General features: G+C 37.3%; 1 protein-coding gene across 2 annotated transcripts in view; it reads right to left on the bottom strand.

Moving 5' to 3' along the window:
* Window positions 1-790: 790 nt before the first annotated feature.
* NPHP3 (nephrocystin 3) overlaps window positions 791-17,365 on the bottom strand; it is a 28,481-nt gene continuing 11,906 nt past the window's right edge. Inside the window, exons 11-27 of one of the 2 annotated variants that reach the window (XM_052795050.1) lie at window positions 16,886-17,000; window positions 15,864-16,007; window positions 15,216-15,313; window positions 14,632-14,734; window positions 13,946-14,028; window positions 12,751-12,889; window positions 11,767-11,931; window positions 11,158-11,255; window positions 10,182-10,304; window positions 9,644-9,833; window positions 9,260-9,501; window positions 8,793-8,868; window positions 7,540-7,667; window positions 5,062-5,302; window positions 2,975-3,100; window positions 1,973-2,088; window positions 791-1,772 (exon numbers count right to left, since the gene is read on the bottom strand). In XM_052795050.1, coding sequence (XP_052651010.1) covers window positions 1,592-1,772; window positions 1,973-2,088; window positions 2,975-3,100; window positions 5,062-5,302; window positions 7,540-7,667; window positions 8,793-8,868; window positions 9,260-9,501; window positions 9,644-9,833; window positions 10,182-10,304; window positions 11,158-11,255; window positions 11,767-11,931; window positions 12,751-12,889; window positions 13,946-14,028; window positions 14,632-14,734; window positions 15,216-15,313; window positions 15,864-16,007; window positions 16,886-17,000 — 2,368 coding nt within the window. In that variant the 3' untranslated portion in view covers window positions 791-1,591. The remainder of the gene's footprint in view (window positions 1,773-1,972; window positions 2,089-2,974; window positions 3,101-5,061; window positions 5,303-7,539; window positions 7,668-8,792; window positions 8,869-9,259; window positions 9,502-9,643; window positions 9,834-10,181; window positions 10,305-11,157; window positions 11,256-11,766; window positions 11,932-12,750; window positions 12,890-13,945; window positions 14,029-14,631; window positions 14,735-15,215; window positions 15,314-15,863; window positions 16,008-16,885; window positions 17,001-17,365) is intronic. The other variant, XM_052795060.1, reaches the window with a different exon arrangement.

Below are 17,365 nucleotides of genomic sequence, written 5' to 3'. Positions count from 1 at the left end.
GACACATCATTATACCTGTTAAAGTCAGAACAGAGGTGACAAACTAGGAGACACCTGATGATTCGTAACACTGGCTTTAGAGGAGGGAAGTGCCAGGTCTGAGAAGAGTAGGCAACAGAAACACATACAAGCTGAGACGGGTGAGGTTTTGGAGGGGGTTTTTTGGGGGGTGCTTTTTTTGGTGGTGGTGTTTTTTTTTTTTCTTTTGCACTTCTCCTCACTCAGTAACAATCCTGCAAAGAACTTTCCAATTTTCAGAACTTTTCAAGGTGGCTGGCATACAGTGGAAAAACTCTTGCTTTGATTAAAAACCCATTTTCTGAAGTAAGGTGAAAATATTCACAGAGCTATTACAAAGTGTCAACTCTTGTTGCTGTATTGTAATACCTTCAAGAGCTATTTTTGATTCTTTTCAACTAAATCTTAATCTTGAAAGTCAAATACAGCCTTACCAAAGTACTAAATTATTTCTAACCAGAACAAGGGCTGAAATGGGCTATATTTAACTCTGCTGTAAAAGGGAAAAAATATACAGTGGAAGGTAAGTACCCCTTGGAGGTAAAGGCCATTTACATTTTTCAAACTGGATCACATAAATCTTTACATCAGTTGCCTCTGAAACATTACAGCGAAGTTTCAATTAATTTTTCACTTACATTCAATTTTTTTACAAAAAGTCTTTTTTTAGTATGTATTATTTAAATTGGTTCATGGGTTTATGCACTGAATGAGAACAGACTTCAGACTGGTTCTTCCAGGTGACTAGAGTGTTACAAACACAACAGGCAGGTAGATTTGATTAGCATCTCTTTATCTGACAGCAAACTATTTTGCATCACTACATTCTTCCAGCTAATACAAACATTCTTGTATTTTAAGGGATTCAGTGAGATTAAGTAGTGAAAGTACTGCTAAAGGGTTAACAACAGGGAATCGTCTTTGTTCCACTTCCTCACTGGAAGTATTTTTACTGAACACATTTGAATCTGACAGCAGCTTTAACTGTAGCTGATGATGTTTTTAGATATATCAGCTTCCCAAGGAAACCAATTATTTTTGCACAAGTCCCTTGAATGTAAGTTTGCTTAAAGCTGAAATCACCCTGCAGGTAAAACTTCGGGTGGAACAGTATTTTGACTTTTTCAAAATTACTCTCTCTTTACAAAAAACAACTTTAAAAGCTTCTGAAAAGGCAGAAAGGATTGATGAAACAAAAATACACAAATCCTCTAAGCCAGGCTGTTACAACACAGAACGAAAAACTACATAGAGTATATGCAAGTGGTTCAATGTGTTGTAATCCTGGCACTTAAACTAAGAGGTATCAAATCCACATGTTTTTGGTATTAGCTATAACTTCAGCTAGTAATATGCCTATCTATATACAATGAAAGAAGCTCACTTTTTACCATACAGTCTGCAAAGTTAACATGGAAGGATTTCAAGCTTAAACATTTGTTTCTCTGTCATTCATGAAGACAGGTGTCAGTCCCAAAATAATACAGTAGCCTAGGAAAAATAGATTTTCTTAATAATTTTATGTCTGCTTTAAAACAGCAATAGAGACTGCCTTTTCTTTGAGCAGGTTTTATCACCTTTGTCCATGTTCCAGGAAAATGTTTGGTGATAATGCGCTTTTTAAGCTGAACGTATCTCCACTCGATGAGTGTCGAGAAGTTGCTCTTCCACCTATCAACAAAGTCTCTGCTTCTTTTATCTCCATAGCTCTCTTGTAAAGTTCAGCTGCCTTCTCAAAGTCTCCCCCTTCATAGCTTTGGAGAAGAGTAAAACGAAGTTGAAACACATAAAACAAGTCTCTTAATTCATTTAAATTGAAATGCACACCATGCTATCAACAAAGGTACTTAAAGCACTCTACTTTCCTCGTAAGTACTCAAGTCCAGGATGTTTTGTTTCATCCAGTAATTTTTATAGTAATTTGCTTTTATAGGGCTGAAGCATATAATCTTACCTTAGCACAGCCAAGTTTTTCAGAGTTTCCCCCACACGAGGATGCATGTGGCCAAAGCTGTCTTCATAAATCTTTAATGCACGTTCATAAAGAGGCAAAGCTTCGATCTGCTTTTTCTTTGGGTAGTAGAGAGTTGTTTGTTACAGATGTATACTACATTTGCTATTCTTTTTTCCAACACAGTATCAACGCATCCTAGATGCAAAGTCATGCATAGTTAACCAAAAAGGTGTTTTGAGTTCTAGATACTCTTGACAGATGAGGATGATAACTGAGACTGTTAAAGCAATTGGCTTGCACTTGCAAATGCAATTCCCACTCATATTATAATAATTAGGGTCTGGACTTCCTAGGCAGTTTTGAAAAGTTTTGCATTACCAAATGTTCTTTAATTTTACCTGAGGCAGCTTTAATCCCTGTTTGAAATCAGATATGCAGATTGTAGAAATACAGAAAACAAGAAAACAATCTACAGCTCACTACTATTGATGCTAAGTAAGGCATTTGCTAAGTTGATTGCATCTCCTTTGAATCTCATACTAGTTGTAGACTAGAAAGTCTACAGCCATCTCAAATTTTTAGTTACACAGAGCTGCAGTTCATCAAGGTCGGCACTCTTCCTCAGTTTCAAAGGATTACGTTTCCCTCCCGAGTCAGTGGTGGAGCTGTGTTCCATCATACTGTGCTAACTACCATATCCCTGAAAATGCTGTACTCTAGCTCTAGTCCTATAAAGCATGCAGGCATTTTGAATCATCTAAAGAGCATTAGCCCAAGTGTCCTTGTGAAATGCCAGTTACAGCAATTATCTGTTCCCTGCATACATTCCCCTTGCCAAATATCCTTTCAATTTTTAAAATGGAACCTAAGAATTTGCAAGTCTTATAAGAAATTTCCCTTTTAAGTGTGCTCAGGTTTCTTTGGTATCATTTAGGTACAAATTGTAAAAAAACCAAAAACCTAAGACAGGAATAATAAACATGTAAGACATGAAAAACTTACCATCTGACAATAAAGGACAGCTAGATTCACCAGAGCAGTTGCTACACTAGGGTGTTTTGGGCCAAATGACTTCTGTCGAATTTCAACCGCTAGTTCATACAGAGGAACGGCCTTGTCGAGTTTTCCCTAGAAAAAACAGGGAAAAAATGATTCAGTTGTCTTGTGTCAAAATGGTAACAGTAAAATCTGTTTTAAACAAAAAGCCTTGGAGAAGATGTAACTGTTTCCAGAGTAAGGGTTTAACTTTGGTTAATTTATAGCTATATTCTGTACAGATTGTTTATCATTAATATTTATTAGGACCTAATTTTCCAAAACACTGGGCATATTCAACTTCCAGTTAATGTGTTTCTCAGCTATGTCTCTTTCTTTTTTAAATTTTTTTTTTCCCCAGAAGTGTCTCACCGAGAAGGCTGTTAGAAAGAATTTTCAGTTGTACTTTCATCCAAATAATTTTCTCCATTTGTATTTCCTCATCCTGCCATAAATGAGCAGAGCTTATTTTTTTGTCCTAAAGGACCTAGATTTTACTGGTGATACAGGAATGGGAATGGTAGCTGCCCTAACTTTTGAGCAGTTTTCTGCTTACTGAAGCGGTGTTCGCATCATCTTTGGAACAGCCGCAGCGTCTAATGCCATTTCAAGTACCTGTTGCTTCCCATTCACCGTATTGAGGCTTTGGCTTCTTGACTTTGGTTTCTCTAAAATACTCCTCTCGTATTCCAACTAGTTTTACTGTAGATTATTTTTCTAGCCAATCTGTTTTCTTCCAAATTTGAATCTGCTCACACATTAACTGGATATACTTCAGAAGTAAGCTTAGGCTTTTATTATTAGAATGTGAATTCTCATATTTAATAGCAATTAGAAATTAAATACTGCAAATGTCCATTATATAATGTTTCACTGTAATTGCAAAATTAAAATCAATTTTTCTCCTTGTTTTTTCAAAGCATCACCATGCCACAGTTTGAAGATGATGAGTAATTCATCTGGAATAAATACTTATTTATAAATAACTGTCATTTTCTACATCTGATTCCTGTCCCTTCTCTTCCTCCACTCTTCCCTGCATCACTAGTTCACCATGAATTTTAATTTGTGCTCCTTCAAACTAGCAAAGAGCTTTTTGATGCAAATATTGCATGCTTTTGCACCTTCTAGCAGCATGAAAATTAGAAGCTCAAGTGAGCAGAGAATAGATGACCCAAAACAGTTTCATGCACACAATAGCAGGTAACGATTATTGAGCAAAACTACAGGAGCATTTGATCCAAAGGATTATCTTCAAGGACTCTTTGAAGAATGGTAAAATGTGAAAATATAGAAGAAAAAAATTCTTGTCATCCTCTGAATTTGATCTTGGTTCAACAGCTGAAAACTTTACATCACTCTTACACTGCTATCAAATGGTTAGAACTACCATCTGCAAACAAAGTATTCATAAAACATTTTGAAATGCTGAAATGCAGAAGTTTATACTACTGTTAATGTTATTCCCCATAGTGCATTTCGCAAGGGAGTAACTCTCATCTTTCACTGAATCAACATAAGCTGGAGGTGGCTCAGCCAGACAGTTTATTTGTAAAGTACTATCTCCCTCATGAGCCTTCAAGTTACTCTCAGTTTGACTGTAAAGTTCAAGGTCGTTGTGTAAAAGGAACTATCACTATACCCTAAAACATAGTTTTTCCATTAAGACACATGTGACCAAACTCTTGTACATGGATGTCACGCAGTAGACAGTGAAGAACTCAATTACAGCTGGGAAGAGCTTCCCTCACTGCAGCCAAAACACTAGCTTTTAACCAAATGAGAAATTCTTCGTGGTGAATACTGAGCATGCAGGACACTGTAGACATTATTCATAAATAGCTTTTCTTTAAGCAAAGTGTGTTTTGAAAAAGCTACCAGGCTTTTTGGAAACAGACTGAGGCCGCTTGACTACATCTTTTATGTGTGAGCATGTAGAACACCAATAGCTGACAAAATCCCCACGCCCCACTCCTTTTGGACTGAAGACTGTAACAATGCAAGGCATTACAGTTAATTTAGGGGATGAGAAAAGGTAAGAGGCTTGTGCTTACCATCTTTTTGTACAGCACTGCCAGATGTTTCACAGTATAAGCCAAGGAGGGATGATCTGGAGCCAGTGCTCTCCTCCTGATGTCTAAAGCTTTTTCATACAGTTCCTCTGCCTTGTCATAGTGCTTCTTCTCATTGTACAAGGCTGCCAGATTGTTCAAAGACTGCGCGCAGTCTGGGTGGTCGGGTCCCAGGACTCTCTCTCTCATTTCCAAGGAGCGCTTCAGAAAAAGCTCTGCTGTCCTACAGAATACATTCGTTCAGTGATATTTTAAAGCTGGTAACATCCATACAGGCTGAAGTGGCTGTTTGAAACAGAACAAACTCAGCCTTGGAAACTGCACAGATACTGACATCTGGTAATGGACTTGCCTCAGAATAAGCAAATACTGGATCAGCAATTCATTCACACAGTGAAGAACTATACATCCCAGATGTAGTCCTGCTGTGCAGGCTAATCATAAGAATGTAGACAGAGAGCTAGTTAACATATTCCTGTGCAGTCCTGAATCCCCCCTGTTAAGGACTGAAAAGCCAGTCTAGCAAATTTCAGCAAACATTACACTACCTCATAGCTGCTCTTTTCTTTAACTCAACCTACATTTTCAGTTATGCAAGTAATCCTTCCGTATTCAAAACTTTCTACTGACTTTTGGGCAACTCCTCATAGTAGTCAAGTACTTCCATGTATAAAGCAATAGAGGAATATGAGGTAAAGGTTCAGAATACACCACATATTTTTCAAGTAACTTTAAAGAATATAAAACATATTATAGGGTTCAACAGACAGGTTTCACACCAAAGGGGGAGAGACTAGAACGGGTTTTATATATGTCATGAGCTAGATGCTCATAGCAGAATCTGTCTAGAAGTGACAAAGTGGAAAAGACTCTGTGTAATGCCACCATTCAAGCGTTTCCCTATCAAAAGGGCATATTTATCTCACTAGAGTAGCATGCTACTATTCCATTACAGATTTACAGCAGCTCCTCTATCATGATGGGTGATCCCCACATAATACTGGCAGCATCCATTACAACTAGGCAGTTTGTCATCCTGACAAACAGACAAATTCTGTGTGACACTATTCCCAAGAGGTCAGCTTAGTAAATGGGAAAAAACATCCATTTTGCATTAGAGAAAAAAAAAAAAGACCTTTATAGACAGAACTGTAGGTTCAGTTCTGGAGCTCTTAGACAAGTGTCAAAAGGTGTTCACTCTATGCAAGGGCTAGAAGATGATGTGTGATATAACATACAACAACTAATAAAGTGACATACCCTTCTGCCATTGATTTCATTCTAACTGCATCAAATGATCAAAAAATTCAATCTTGGACTTGCTGATTCAGAACAGAGACACAATATCCATCCAAAAAAAATTACTTAAACCTTCACTATAAGAAAGTTTATACTTATGCTCACCTATGAAATAGTGGAGGTATGGTTACTCCAGAATTAGGCTGTGTTGGACAGAACTATGTATGAATGATGTGGAATATAAAATTATCTCGTATGAGATTAGATATTGCTCCTCTATAATCAGTCACTTCGTCATGACTTCATGAGAGTAAACTGATGAAAAACCCGCATTTCCAACAACTGTTAAAAATCAATTCCTTCACTGTGAAGGTCCTGCATTTAACAGAGATTCTGTGTGCAGATCCTAAATTATGATATACTTCTGTAGTTATCCAACAACTACTGGTGACATAAACATCAGATACAGGAAGAACGTAAAAATACTTCCAGAACTTACTCTGTGCTTTTTTGCTGTGCACTTACTTTCTTCTCTGAAAAGATTCAGTTCCATAGAGTGGGATTTAAGGTGACTTTACAATTCCCTCACCACACACAGTCTTAGACTACTCTGTGGACTGAAGAAGTTGATGTGAAGATTGGCTAACCATGCAATCGGAACTGTTCTGCACCTTTTATTCCTCCTCTTCAACACCCCTGCTTATCTTCACCTGCTTTTAGAACACTTTTGTGCTGCTCTGTCCTCTTTTGCCCTTAAAAAGGCCAACAGGGTAAGAGCTTGCGGATTACAAGCACAGTGAATATTTAACTCATGATTTCTTGTAACACTAGCATTTTGAGTGTTTTTCATGGAAAAACAACAATCCTGCTGTTCAAGGATGAACTCCACAAAGGAGGGTCACAAAATAGTGTAGCTGAGTAGAAGGGGCATAAATTTCGAGATAACTGGTATTTGCAATGAAGGCTAGGTTAAATTTAAATGTGGAACATCAATTCTGAATGCAGGAAATGAACTGACTTGGTAAGTACTCACATGCTAACAGCATCAACTCTAGAAAATATGAGTGAATTTCATAGTAAACAAAACCAGTAGAATCAATCAAGGACAGCAATATAATGAGTATTTGATCATACATCTACATTTAATGCTAGTTCTCAATTCATTGCTTCCATTTAGATCTATGGGCACACTCGGTGGATGTCACAATTAATACAACTTACTCAAGATTATTCTGCAGATAATAGAGGACTCCAAGCTCATTGAGGGTTCGAGCGTTATCCGGTGTATCTTTGCCTAACGTGAGCTCTTCCAATTGCAGGGCTCTTTGACGCAGGAGAGCAAAGCCACACTACAGCAAAGCACAAGGTAAGGTAAGCCAGTCACCGTTACTTTTAGACTGTACAACTAAAGACAGAAAATCAGAAGACTGTTTGGTGCCGAAGGAGCACAATAATCCTACTAAAGTTCTGTTTTCAAGCTAAATGGCACTTAGATTGTAAATAAGCAGAATGCCTAACAGTGAATTTCACCAAACATGCTTCAAGGAAATCTAAGTTACTGTGCTGTCATACAGCTCCATTTTCTCTGTATCATACACACTAATTTGCTTGAACTCTGCGGTTTAAATAACTGATTCAGATCAAATTCTTAGGCTTATAAGCTCAAAAGGTAAAATCAAGTTATCCTATCCTAAATTCCATATACAAATACATATAAAGTATTACTCAAGGTTTTACATGGGTCTTTGTAAAATGGGCTGCCAAGCTAATGCTTGCATGCCGAGTGAATTACAAGTAAAAAGCTCAGTCATTGTTACACGCTCTGCCCGTTCTTCATCTTTGCAGTCTTAATATTTGTGCAGCAGAACTCATTACAAAAATGGGCAAAATCTTCATGATCCAAATTCTTATATTTAAGCACTGTGGAAATAGCAACTTTTTTTATGGCTTTTGACTATTTTCATTAGGAGCTACAACTAGACCTCTGGAGTTACTAGCTGAATTCTTACAGTACAGGCACTACATAACGAACAAACCCTTAGCTCAAGAATGACAAGAGGAACTCTGTAGCTGAAAAACACAGAAGAAAAAATAGGGAAAAACTCAGTATGGCACCTAATACTATTACCAGGATTATCCATTGCAGTAAGCACTGTGTTCAATAGTATTTGTAGGATAAATGCCTCAGTTATTCTGGAGAACACCTTTTTCCATTGCCACTTTGACAGCCAATTTTATCAGCAGTAAATCTGCACCCCTGAAACGTATATATCCACTTCTTTTCCACCTCTCTCAATTCCATACCAGTTGTACTGATTCATATGCATTTTCAGCAGGGTTGAAAGGGCAGTTACCAAAGCTGCTGCTAGGCTACTTCACTGCCTAAACCCTCAATTATCAAAAGCATTTGAGCATCAGATTAGCAGAGCCACAACATGCCCTGCATTTTTATTAAATATCGAATACTTCCTTACCAGACTCCCTTTCTGCCTTGCTGCTTTTTGGCGTATTTTGAAGGACTTTTTCCTCAGTTGCTCAGCTTGTTCATATCTGAAAACATTATTTACAGTGTTAGAAAGAATGCCAGATGTAGCATCATTGGGTATTCTGGAAAGCTTCTAAGTTACTTAAACATAAAAATCTGCGGAGAATTTAAAAATCTTGAAGAAATTCACACTTTTTGTCAAAGATAAAACCATCCAAAACGCTTAGGACCAGACAATGCTCCTCCTTTAATTTGTTAGAGGTTTGTTGGACAACTAAACACAAAAGTTGGCCCCTACTGGGTGGCCCCTACAGAGGGGATGCTCATGGTTGCATTGGAAGTTATGAAACTCTAAGAAAGAACCAAAGAAACATTCTGTCTTCAGGAAGAAAATGTTTGCTGTTATCTTTGTACCACCTCCACATGAAAGAAAAATACCAGTGTAGTTAAGCTTACTTGTTCTGCTTTTGGTATAAGGTCGCAAGTGCATCAAGTTCACGGGCTACCCGAGGATGTTCAGCTCCATAAGCGTTTTCAGAGATTTCCAGTGCCTGTTTATACAACTGTTCAGCATTTCCAAACTTCTTCCACTGAACATAAACTCCTGCCAGCTGGTGGAGTGACTGCGCCACCCTTGGGTGGTCTGGATCCAGTGCAGTCTCTCGAATCTCCAGAGATCGCTGCAGAGGAGCTACAGCCTGTAACAATGAAGTTCAGAATATGATGGCAGCAGGCAGCATCCTGTATGCTACAACAATTTAACAACTGCAACAGAAAGCACACACTGAGCTCTGCTTGATTTGCCTCCTGGCTGTTACAACAATCTCTAAATGTACTTACCTGACTGAGAAGACCTAGGTCCTTAAGAAACCGTCCCAGGGTCTCATAAAGATCAGCCAAGCAGATCATACTTTCCTCTCCCTCACAGCTTTTTTCATATTCTTTCAGAGAGTCAAAATACTCAGCTGCCATAGAGCTCTTATCTTTCCCAACCAGCTGCCAGTAACTCAGCAATTCTGCAAAATGTCCCCTGTTTTAACAAGGAAATAAGAAGCTCATCTTATCTCTGATACCCCTCTATTCAGACTGATGCTAGCTTCAAAGAAAAGGGCCATATGCATGAATTTTGTCTTTATGCTACAGTGTCTACAGAGACAATCCATGGCCACTAATGCTGTTCAACAGCAGTATTTATCCCTTTACCTACCCCCAGGCGTAACAAAATAGAAAAAAATAGGTGATTTATATGATAACAGCATTTAGCACTTCAGCCTCTACTATTTAAGTTCATTTAAAGTATATCTGTCATTTTCTGATTTATATTGACAAAAAAATCACTTTGAAACGTTTATAACCACCAAAGTGGCTATCTTTGTACCTTTTGTAAAGGTTTTGAGACACAAAGAGATTCAAAAGACACTTGTGTAGCTTTTGCTTATCACCCTGCTGTTGGAAGAGCCAGGGAAGTTCATCTGCACTTCTCCAAGTCACTCGGTCTCGACTATTGAAAGAAAAGCAAATCAAAATTAAAACTCTGAGAGGCCTAACAGAACTTGTCAATTTGATGTGAAAACTAGGCAAGCATACAATTACCATACCTGAATGTCTAAACAGACTACTGTAAGACCTATGTACTCCTTTTTCTCACATCTTTTTTAATTTCATCTCAGAGGGTGCTGTAACCCCCAGGTACCCCACACGAAGCTGCTCCTCCCTCCCATATGGGCTGATCTGTGGCTGGTAGCAGCGCTGCAGCCCTGCAGCAGCCCACTGTCCCTTTGTGCCTCCTTTGTCTGGTACAGTGTGGCCCTCTTGGCTTTCTGCTACCCAACAGTGGATGCTCTGAGAAGCAGTAAGCAGTAGCCCACAGCTGGGACACACTAACTCAGGACTGTAAATGCAAATCAGTTTTCAAGCTGGATATGAACTTGTAGCTGTTCAGCTGTTCTACTGGACCTCCTCTTGTGTATGTGCTAATTGCTTGCTGAACGCAAGTGGTCTTCTGTGTCTTCTTCAGGTTCCAAGCAGCCTCAAACTTCCTAGCATTTACTGGGACTTAAAAATCCACATGGGGTCAGTTACCACAAAACAACTGACGTGGTATAAATTCACACCCTACCTTTTCACATGATAACTTTATTATATGCCCATTCCCCTCCATAGTCTTCAACCTTTTCCAAGATTAAAAAGCAACATATCAATAATATACTGCTGAACTGACAGCTAGAGTTTTGCAGAGTTATTTTGCCATAATAATTTACTAAAATGAGTCAAAGAAGCTATATGAAGAAAACAAAAATATCCAAGAGGCATAAAGTCTGCAATTTAGCACATCTTGAGCAATTCTGGCCTACCTTAACTGTATGGTGAAGTACTCCACTAATTTTTGTCTATAGGCAGAAATAACATTTTCACCTTCTTCCATATACTCTAGTCTCACCATCTCCCAAGCCTGAAAGAGAGTATAATTGAAAGAGAATGCATTTAATTTGTTTATTAAATGCTGATGATACACAGCATGCTATGCAAGATTTCTTTATGAAACACTTCTCGTCTCATAGAATGAAAACCTTTCGATGACAAAGGCACTACAAACAGATTGTCTTACATTAGACCAAAGCTCTGGTTATTCAGATAATAATCCCTTCTCCTTCAATTCTGCTTGTTTTTTGTGGAACCAGTGTTTTCTAGGACACATGGAGTTAACAATTAATAGATCAGAAATTTCTGAAGGTCTGAAATGCCAGGTTTTCAACTGCTGAACAATGCTGACCAATACTGGTATCACAGTGCTAGTAGTTTTCAAGGTGATTCTAACATCAGACCAGACGTTAAGGAAAATGGATGAGCAAACACAAACATATCATGGCCTACCTAGTTAAAACAACAGAACTTATCTAAAAAACAGCAGGGGCTTAGGGGGTGGGGTTTCACTTGCACCCGTTTAGAACTACAAAATTTACCTGGAGGTGCTGGAACTTCAGCAAACCACAGCCATATGTCAGCAAACACATTTTGTGCAAGCTGTGAACGAGTGAGGCTAACACTGCAGAAGACAGTTCAGGATAAAGTTCCATCAGCTCTGACTCACTCACACCATTGTGGCTAACACCGATGACACACAGCATCTACATAGAGCAGAAAAATTATTTTACACAGTTAGTATTTGCTGCAGAGCTTAGTTATGCTGAAATTCAAAGAAAAATACTGTGTATCACTGTGTATAACTTTATACGCCAAGGGAAAAAAAACCCCAAACCTGCCTACACAAGCCCTTTCCCTCTTCCATCGTCAAAGAACAGTCTTGCGTGCTAATGGATTAATATTCTAATAGATAAAGCACCAAATGGGACACTCTGAGACAAACAAATGGCTCCTTAGACTTTTCTCTAAAACACCGGGGAAAAATAACTCCATTATCATAGGGAACTTCTATCTAAGTAAAATATGCTGAAGGTCTTATGCTGCCAGCACCAAAGAACTTCTGGCAATTATTGAATATCATGTCCTAATCAAAAAGACGTTCCACACAACAGGGAAATTCTGCAAAGGTAGGAAGAGGAATTGGAAATCTAGTAAGCGGTGCCATGTATTCACAAGATGCCATGTTTTGATTATATTTACTATGCTCAATGTAGTTAATCATTGGATCAGGGTAGTGATCAGCAAGGAAGTTCTAATTCTATATCACATCATAGTGGAAAAGTTCTGTTTTGTTTTGTGAGACAACTTAGCTGAAATCTAACACAAAGCAGTCATATGTTCTATAGTTATAAAATAGATATAATTAGATTAATAAATTTGTCCTTTCTATACTAATAATACAGTAATCTCCAAATCATACATACGAATCAACATATATTTATATTTACTTTTAACTTAAGAAAAACTCTTTACAGGAAAGAATATACATTACCTGTAGAAATAGTGACACATTCTCTGCTTACCTCTTTCAAAAGATCTTTCTCTTTATCACTCTGCAATGATTCTTGAATTGATCTCAGAACAAGCCTGTACAGTGACACTGTGTCTTGACATTGGAAACACTGTTGAAGGGTTTCATCAATATTTCCTGTATTTCCAACACTGAACAGAAGGACGAAAAGGGTATCGTTTAGCATACTAAATCTGGCCGAGTAAGATGAATTGGAACTACTGAAGAGCCCTATCTCAAAAGTGCTTTGAATTTCTACTGGGTTTTTTAACATGCACAGCACCTGGTAAGATTAAACACAGAAGAGGTGAATTCCTGAAAACCACCTTCTGTCATATTGTCTGATTTTTCTAAATAGCAGCAACATTTTTATTTACCAAAAAAAAAAAAAAAAAAAGGTAAGTTGCAGTGTTCTTTTCTGCAGCAGGATTTCAGTATAAGGACATCAGGTTGGATAAAGATAAAACCACATGCTGCTGTTTCATTTAATGCATTTACAAAGCGTGCTTTCAGGAGCAATTAAGCATTCTAGGACATAAAACAGAAACAAAAAATAATGAAAATCAGTCACCCAGAGTAAATTATCAATCCGTGTATCGTCTTCTGGGAGTGTCTAAACCAAAAATGCAACTTTCTCAACAAGATGAAGTCTAGGTTAATAATAAGCCAATGCACTTATTAAGTATTCTCTTGCACAAGAGGGAAGATTAATTTCCTCCACAGCAGGAATTACAGGGAAAAGTACCATATGCAAGATGTTAAACTAAACAGTTGTTGAACTTCCTTTTAGCTTTAAAAATCTATGAGGCAAACTATCTGGTACATCAGTAAATACAACAGACCTGAATTAAACTGTCAAACAAAACAATACCAACATTCTCTGCATACCTTTAAAAAGCATTGAAGCAACTGACATACCCAGAAAGCAGAACAACAGAAAACTAAGATAAAAACTGAAGAGCTGAACACAGACAGATACAACTATTTGGATTCACTTAGTATCAAAATGGCCATTGTATACTCTCCGATTTTTCTTGCCATTGCATTCACAGTCAGTGAAGGGGGAAAACTTTGTATACTGCTCCACTGTTTTTTCTTAACAAAAATCATTTTATGTTAAATGAATGTATTTCAAAATGCTAACAAACCTACTTGAAGTCTTCTAATCTAGTGGTGAGCATAGTAATTTCAAGATCATCTCAACTTACCAAGCAATGGTTTTGCCCAAGAGAGTGACATACAAAGCATTGCAAGTTGTGGCGGAACGACAATGTCTCTCAAGCTTCTTCTCCTACAACATTTTAAACAAAATTTGTGAACCAAGATGAAATTAACCATACCAATAAAATGTTCACTGTTTGACAAGAAAAGTTCTAGATATGCTTTTATCTGTAACATCTGAAGACTATGACATGATAACTAGTGCACAAAACATTACATGTTTTTCTAGCTACAGGAGCATACGAGTGAAAGTTTCCTTTTGAATTTAAGATGAAAAGAGTTAGGATCTAACCATTACATCTCTCAGATAAGGATTACCTTACAGAATTAGTCTCCAAAGCAAAGAGGTAAAATACCTTCTTCCTCAGTCTGCCAATCATTGTTGCAGTATTATGCAATACTAAACCATCTATTATTCTAAAATAAAAGAACATGTTTACAGCAATATGTGCAACTGCACTGTTTTTGTGTTAATAATTTATGATGTTCCATCTGTTTCAGTGCTATAAGCCATGGGGTAAAAATACTCAAAATGCATGCTATCTTGAGCAGTAGTATTTAGTTAGCTAAATATAATACTTTTTTTTGGCAGCTGTGCTTATTTCATCTTTCCTTGATTTCATTAAAAGTTACATTACAGTAACATGCTTCAGAAGAACTGCAACAGACATACCTGCTCTTTAGTCAATTTAACATTTGCAGAGTTACATTCTGCACTAATGAGAGATTTAACATCTTTGGAATTCAGTGGATCAAGATGAAGAGTGGGCCACAACCTTTGGTAAGAGAGAACAAAGTCCTATTCAGACTTTATTAAATAGCACACAAAAGGAAAAAAATACATCTAAGTTTCAGAGCTTTTTAAAGATTTATATGAAACCAATAATTGAAGCTATTTCCTGCTACTAAGAAATTCTAGTCATCACAAGTCAAATTCCACTTTTAGCCTTATCCTGGATCTGTATCATGGTATTGCAGTTCTTCATGTGCATCTGACTGCATTTAATATCTTCTTTCATATAGTCATGTGGATAGATCCATCACAGTAAAACAAAAACCTGGTTTCCCAACAGCTAAAACCTGTCCTCATTGCAGTTACAATAGAGAAGCTTTCGTTGTCCTCAATGGTTGCAAAACCTTATCCTATTAAATCTCCAGGTCTTGACAAATCTGGCTGTTTGCTCTTCAACGAATGACTAATTTAAAACAGTATTTCTAACCCAGGCTACTTTGAAACATCTCAGAAATATAACATACCTCCAAGCCTGTGGACATGTTTCTACATTCACCGATACAATCACTCTCACATTCACTGGCAGTGGATCTATCAGCCACTTCATATGCTTCTCAGCTTGCTTAAAAACAAATTTTGGTTACTTAATACAAAGGTTGTTCCAAACAATGCCAGAAGTTCATACATTTCATTAACTGCACAGCTTAGTGAAAGGAGTCTTAAATTCTTCACTGTCCTTAAAAATTGTTCACAATCTGGTTCCTGAAATAGTACTAAGTGATCCATTGATATGTACCAGCATGACTGTACGTTAAATAAAACAGAAAGAATACTATTGTTGAAATATTCACCTCATAAAGACTAGGCTATTTATATGCCCAATGAGTCAGCTCACAGCCTTGAAACTTTGGATAAATAATGTAACTGGACTGCTCAAAAATTAAGGTGTTAAGATAAATTTAGGAGGAAAAAAACCCCAACCCAACACAAAATTTATCTACAGAAACCGAAAAACTATCTTAACTCATCTGCACATTTTGCAAAACTATTTTCTGTATGTGCTCTTTAGAGCAAAGCAAACATTAATATTTGTTACATAGATATAGCTGAACCTATTACAATAGTCAAGGTTTCCTTTAGACTGACAAATGGCAAGTATTTTGAAAACATACCTGTATTTGGTCAATAGAATCAATAATTATAATAATGCTGCCTTGATGACGTGCAGAAAGTTTTTCCAGCCAGCGGGGAAACTCTTCCAGAAGTTTAGCTGGATCCAAAGTCAGAGGTGACACTAACCAGGAGTGTTGCATAAGCTGCAGAATTATAAACATATAAAACAAATTCTACCTTAAAAATCAACTGGGATAGTTGAAAGAAGTCCTATAGATGCAAGAGTCAAAAAAAAAAACCCCAAAAACAAAACCAACACATGATTTGGGGACAATTTTTCTAGTCAAGTTCACACAGAATTTTTTCCTTCTAGCATATGCAGAAAGCTGGCATATGCAGAACGAAGAGTATTTATTGAACTCGCGTAAATTCTAGAGAGATAACCTGAGTTTATGCAATGGGCAAGGAATCTAGAGACATAAAGGGCTTTCAAGTTGCACAAATTAAATAGGCAGACTTCTAAAATACATGAAAAAATTGCAAGGAGAGCACAATTCATTTCATTTTTCTAAAGGGTTTAGTCCTGGGAGGTCCTTAGTGCCACCCTGTGAAGGAAAAAGAAAGCTTAGACCCTGGCACAAAAATACTCCTCGCTTATTCCCCACATATCTAACACACAATTGAAAAATAAATTAACATAGGAGAGAGACTAGTCTAGGAACAATATGGTGCCAAGTGGTGAATACAGCCTTAGGTTTCTAAACACAACAGAAGAGATACCACCTGCCTCTCTCATTGGCCAGATGGCAGGAAATTTTGGAAGAAGCTTATATGATTTTATAAGCCATCAATATAGGTCACTGGAAGCAACTGCTAATGCCAATCTATTATGAATAACCCAGAGATGCTACTTAATTGATCTGCATTCAATGTGTAGGATCAGATTCCCCCTATTCTATAATGCCTTACATTTGTATTACTCTTAACTGATATAGAAAAACCTGTAGAAAATTTTATCTTTCGACATACACACACACAGAGGCACATCATGCAATGCAGGGTACATAATAATACAGCATACCTTTAAAGTAAGGCGTTTAATTATCAATGCAGATTCTGAACTAGTAGACATGGGCCTCCCAACAAAGTGATAAAGAATTAGAGTGTTTGGTGAATGCTTCTGTTGCAATTGAATCCTAACGTGAGAAGTAAAAAAAAAAACCAAACAAACAAAAAAAAAAAACAGCACTTAACAGACTATAATTTTGCAAATATATCTCAAATAAAAACCATCAGTTTTGCCAAAGGAGACAGAGTGTCTGAGCTAGAAGTGTTCCATGTCTATCTTACAAAATAGGATAGACATTTCCTGAGATAAAATTGAACTTTTTATGTCAGATTCCATTTTTGCTTTCCCCAGTACTGACAGCCATCAACAAGTGCCCTTCCTGGCACTGGACAGTCACATGTCACTAAGCTTCTAAGAAAAATGACACTATCAATTTATTTTTATGTCAGCAAATTTTGTCATAGCCTACAAGTGACCATAAAATGCATTTCT

Source organism: Harpia harpyja, chromosome 1 (genome assembly GCF_026419915.1).
Source record: "Harpia harpyja isolate bHarHar1 chromosome 1, bHarHar1 primary haplotype, whole genome shotgun sequence".
NCBI classification, from domain to species: Eukaryota; Metazoa; Chordata; class Aves; order Accipitriformes; family Accipitridae; genus Harpia; species Harpia harpyja.
The sequence above is the reverse complement of the archived record's forward strand: the minus strand, read 5'-3'. Positions and strand labels throughout refer to the sequence as shown.